The 5,731-nt window shown below is 33.4% G+C and overlaps 1 protein-coding gene across 1 annotated transcript; it reads right to left on the bottom strand.

Moving 5' to 3' along the window:
- Positions 1 to 388: 388 nt before the first annotated feature.
- On the bottom strand, positions 389 to 4,308 carry LOC108192368 (probable pectinesterase/pectinesterase inhibitor 51). Its single transcript, XM_017372105.2, has 2 exons — positions 3,259 to 4,308; positions 389 to 1,199 (listed from the first exon to the last, which is right to left on the bottom strand). Exons 1-2 carry the CDS (start codon positions 4,208 to 4,210, stop codon positions 520 to 522), a joined length of 1,632 nt encoding a protein of 543 aa, XP_017227594.1. The 5' UTR covers positions 4,211 to 4,308; the 3' UTR covers positions 389 to 519.
- Between the last annotated feature and the right edge of the window lie 1,423 nt (positions 4,309 to 5,731).

Raw genomic sequence — 5,731 nt, 5'->3', positions numbered from 1 at the left:
AAAACGAACCTTATTAATTATATAACGACTGAAAACATTGTTATATTAATTAATTAAAATCTGATTAACAAGTTTAATTCAAATCAGATTATTCCGCCACGATTTTTAGTGACGATTGTATTCAACCCCCCTTTCTACAATCGTTTCAGGACCTAACAATAAACCCTTAACTACGTGGGTTATCCAATCATGCGATAATATCAAAAATAACTTTCTTTTTAAATAACATTATTTCGATAAAATTTGGGCTAACTCTAATGAACATAAACTATATATGTATGCAGTAGAATATCAATTATATTTCCATGCCCAAATTATGGGTTCTTTACACTACTCTTCACAAACAAGAAACATTAAACATCTCATGTATGCCAATGAAAAACATGTATACAAACTCAAATTCAATAGGCTTTTTATTCAAATTTCAATGTAAGCTTTTTCCCAAAAAGGCCCTATTTTAGTATTAACATAAACACGATCACTTGTAAGCTCCTGTGGTTGATAGCTTTAGTGATTCAATCATTTAGAGATAGAGTTATCAACTTGAATAAAATTATGCAAAGAATATGTTTCAACGTGATCAGCCGGTATCTGGCTACTCCATGGCACTCGTGCAGATGAATTCGCACCTGGCCCTGTGGAATTAAATTCCCCAAAATATAGTGTTTGCAGTGCAAAGTCGCCGGTCCAAATCAACCACCCTTGAGGATTAATAAGGGTCTCCAGCACACAATTGATATACACTGCCCTTGAAAACTCCTTCCATGGCCGCCCAAGGAAGCTTTTATGTACTTTTGGATTGCTGTAATACAATTCCATGTACTTATCCGTACCATTTATCACACAATCCTGGAATACAAAACCGGTTGATTGAGCTGGATCTGTTCTGCTATGTGCTGCCACAACATTTTGCTCACCTTTTTCAGGATTAAGTTGTCGAGGTCGAACTAGGATGGTGCAGTCTTTAAAGATTGAAACAGCGTTGCCAAATATAAAATCCACGGTACCTTCAATGTGGCAAGATTTGTAGTATTGACGTAGTGCATTAGCATAAAGAGTGTCTTGATGTCCAAGAAATTCACAATTCTCAATTATGGAAAGATCGCTGTCAGATGCAAATGCTACTGCCTGATTTGCACCAGCACCAGCAGTGTTCTCTATTGTGAGATTGCTCGCCAAAAAACCATCACCCAATACACCTGTCACAAGAAAAAAATGCATTAAATCTCTTTAAATTCTTACCTCTTAACAGGAAAGAAAAACAACTCCAATCATTATATTACACATTTACACTGCTGCAGTTTGAGCAAGAATAGAAATAGACAGAATTCACCCCTAAATGTGGCTAATGCCATACTCCTAAATGTTGAGTACCATTTAATATATGCCTAAAATTTTAGAATATAAGATAGTTGAATTTGTTTGTATACAATATAATGAATTACTGCGTTAGAAAAAATTTAATCTAAATACAATCATTCATTAGATAGTACACAAGAATTGATTTAAAGTATAAAGTTAAGTTCTATGGAGTAGAAAAAAACATTGGAGTATTAGAGTAGAAAATTAGAAAAAAAATAATCTAGTCATGTAAATTTAATTTTTTTTTGTCCTACAATATTTGTAAACATTCGACAACCTGCAGATTATGTTCTACAATATAAACATTGTAAAATATTATTGATTGATTGATAATTTTGTTTAAGACAACTTATAAATGATGAATTACATAAAAATTTGGATAATGAATGATATTATTTTTGATTAAACTAAAAAATTGTAACTCGTACTCCAATACTCCAATGTTTTTGTCTACTCTGTAGAACTTAACTCTTAAAGTATATAATTACAATTTAATTTAAGGCAATCTCTACCTAGAGAAATCGGACTCACTTTAGAATGAACTATAGTTTATCAACTCCAACCTCGTAAAGCCTTTAGCTAAAAATAAACTGGCATACCAAAATTTAAAAAATATAGATAATCTCCTCAAAATCCCACACTCCAATCATACACTCCTCTTGTCTATAAATTTAGCCAAACCAATATGGATGCATGACTATAATTGTTGAACGGCAACAGATCTGTAGCAAATGTCACGTTAAAGAGATTATCATAATAAAACAATATATTTTATTTTATAACAAATTAAAATAATAATAATAACATGTTATATTTAAAATATATTTAAGACTTAAAAAATAAAGATTTGTAAGACTAAGCCAAAATATTCTTATATAGGTCTGAAGAAAGTAGCTTCTCTAAGCAAAGTCCTTGTACCAATAAAACCAGATCTGTTCAAGAGATTCCAACTTCCAAGTATTACAAACAGTATAGTCAAAGCATTAGTACAAATTTACAATGTTCCTGCCTAAATGACTAAACAAGTACTTACATACTCCCTCCGTCCCTCCCAATTCTTATCGTTTGGGTTGGGCACGGAGGTTAAAAAATATGTATAAAGTAGTGGAAAAGAGAAAGAAAAGTGGGTGAAGTGGTGGGACCCATTGATTTTTAATGTATAAAAAGAAGATAGTGGAGTAAAAGTAGTGTGAAAGGGAAAGAAAAGTGAAGAAGTGGTGGGACCCATTGACTATTTTGGGTAAGTTTTGAAATGTAAATTGGATAGGACATCCCAAAAAAGAAAGTGTAAAGAAATAGGAGGGAGTACTTGTTACAGTATCTTCTATCGAACAAACTGCCAGCATGTTGATTGACTAAATAGTAAAATATTAATGTTGACATTATTGTCACAAGTGGATGAAATATATAATAAGCATAATACTTGAGAATCAATCAGCTACAAAGCCAAATAGTTTATCATTAGCTTTATAGTTTGTTAAAGTATCAGAAATTTGGCTCACTGCTTCTAGTTCCACTTGTTCCCTATTCTACGGAGTCTAGCAAACCGCAATAAAAAGGTCAATAAAAAGAAATTTCTGATCAAATGCTTAAGCCATCAAAGAAGCTTGCATACAATTACAAAGTAACTATAGCATAGTTGGTTTTAATGAGAATAGAAAATTTTCTTTTATCTTGGAAGGCCAGTAAATGTTGACAGCGGAATAATTTGCAACTTCAAACATCAAACATAACTTAAACAATATACCAACTCCAAACAATACTAACAAGTGAGCATGAAAACCAATTTTCCCCCATCCCGGCACGTTAAATTATATTTTATAGGACACTCAAAATACATGCAATCAATGAATATAATTAGAACGGAGGGAGTATAATATAAGAAAAAGAACTCACCGACTGTAGCCGAGTTGCGTGTAGACACATTAAATTGACCCACATTCATGGAACCGGTAATAACAGTTTTACCCATTCCATCTCCCAAGAAGACCACGTTCTTCTTCCTAAACCCGACCCGAACCGTTTCATTGTAAACCCCTTCCTTGATCCAAATCACAAACCGCCCCTCACTATCATCCAACACCTTGTCAACCGCCTCCTGAACCGTCAAACAATCACACGCGCCACTCTTGCACACCGTCACATTCGCCACCAACCCCTTGGGAAACTCCACATTCCATGACCCACTATCCGACCCGAACCCACCTTCCCAGAACCCATCCCTCTCGGTCTTCGGGCCGACCCACGACCCAGTATCGTTCCCAAACAACCCATAAGCCCGAATCATACTAAGCGCGTTACTCGCAATCCCTATCGAAGAATTTAAAACCGACATGGTCTCGTTCACCATCGTACTATCATTAATGTACTTACCAAGTCCCGACAAACAACCCGCTTGGTAACCCAGTCCCGCGCTCATCAACACACGCGCGGTCCTGATGTTGCCACCTGGCACAGCCACCGCCGTTGAATTAATCCTCGACTCCGAGTACGTCAACGCTTCTAATCCCAGCCGTACATTTTCAGTAAGATTAAAATTCCCCGTCGAAGCGCTCTGGAGAGCTCGTAACTTATCAACCGACGTTTTGAGACTATTCTGAGACGCAGCTATTGCCGCTTGAATAACTTGAACCGGGTCCGGGTTGGAAGAGAGCTTGGCGGCGGATAAAGAGGCGAGACATGAATCGGGAAATCTGGTAGCGTTACAAGCTTGTTGGATGGTGAATAATTGCTTGGCAGAGCTATTTTTGTGATGAACAAAGAAGAATAACAAGAAGAGAGAAACAGAGAGAATTGAAGCCATAGCAACGACAACAAGTAAAGTCCGAGGTTTAGCAAGTCGTTGCATGTTAGTTCATATATGTAGTGTATGTATGTATCATGTGTTTCTTTTGGAATGTGGGAAAAGTCAGAGAGAAATGGATGAAGCGAGTAACGTGAATAGTTAGTATGGAAAGTTTAGAGGCCGTTTGGGTGAGCTTAAAATAAGTGCTTCTTGCTTAAAATAAAAAAGTGAAGTAGAAGTTAGAAGTTAGTTAAGACTTATAACTGATTAAAGTGTTTGGGAAAAAAGCAGAAATCATGAAACAAAAGCTAGAAATCGTAGCTTTTTATAAGTGCTTCTCGACTTTTTACAAAAACGGTACGAAATAAGTGCTTCTAACTTAAAAGTCCAGAAGCGGGGCTTTTTAAGCCCCGCCAAACAGCCACTTAATGAGGCTGACCCATTTGTTTTTCAGCCGTCTGTCTAGAATGGATACTACTGTACCCCAGCGTTGATTATGTATCATGTTACATGTCGGTGTGGACTCATATTCCTTCATTTTATTTTATCATCTTAAACTGAAAAAAGCCGCGCTTCGCGGCGGCGTGATAAATTTTGATATGAATAAGTATTATAATAACATAGAAATTATTTGAGTCATCTTTCCGTTAAACATTTCACAAATGAAAAATATTATAATTGGTATAAATATTTGTTTAAGTGGTTATCCTGTCAAACACAATACTAATAATAAAATTAGTTTGAACCTCCTTCCCGTCAAAGACAATATTAATCCATAATTATTATTTTTATGATAAAATTAAATACTATAATTTAGATCAAAATTAGTTTGAGCCGCTCTCTTATCAAACACAATACCAATAACAAAACATTATAATTTAGATATTAGTTTGAGTCGCATTACTGCCAAACACATACTAATAAAAATTATTCTAATTATGATAAAATTAAAGATTATAATTGGACAAAAAGTATTTTGAACTGTGGTCCCGTTTTAACAAAAATATATACTATAACATAGATAAAAAATTATTTTAGCCACTTTCCTGTCAAACATAATACTAATAGAAAATTTATTATTATTTAGATAAAAATTAGTTAAGGCCGCCTCCCGTGCCCGTCAAACACAATACTAATCAACATTATCATAAAATCAATATATGATTCCTATTTTATATGTATTATTTTATATGTTAATTATTTTTATTTTTTGACTCCTATTTATTAGTTTAAAATTATTATTCTTTTATGGTTCTAATATTTTTGGTATTAGTTTTTTAATGATTATTATCTTTACAATCTTTTATTTTCTATTCGAAATTTAAGAAAATTATAAGACTAAATTGGAAATAAAAATTGTACGTATTACCTTACAAATCTTAAATATAAATTGTATTTTATCTATGATTATTAGTTTAAATAAATATAATCATATTCCTTTTGGCATTCCTAGATAATAAAAAAATTGTATTACCTCTAGAATCCGAAAAAAAAAAGAATTATATTAACTTTTGAAATCCTTCAAGTTGATTTCTTTTAAACATAATCTTATTTCTTTTAGGATTACTAAATAAGAAAAGAATT

The sequence above is a fragment of the Daucus carota genome, chromosome 5, assembly GCF_001625215.2.
Source record: "Daucus carota subsp. sativus chromosome 5, DH1 v3.0, whole genome shotgun sequence".
Classification (NCBI taxonomy): Eukaryota; Viridiplantae; Streptophyta; class Magnoliopsida; order Apiales; family Apiaceae; genus Daucus; species Daucus carota.
The sequence above is the reverse complement of the archived record's forward strand: the minus strand, read 5'-3'. Positions and strand labels throughout refer to the sequence as shown.

What these genes read in the sequence shown, in the direction of transcription:
- LOC108192368 (XM_017372105.2), bottom strand. Translation starts at nt 4,210, where the DNA reads ATGCAACGACTTGCTAAACCTCGGACTTTACTTGTTGTCGTTGCTATG. An exon ending in ACGCAACTCGGCTACAGTCG is followed by an intron (nt 1,200 to 3,258) that starts GTGAGTTCTTTT and finishes TTCTTGTGACAG; the next exon opens with GTGTATTGGGTGATGGTTTT.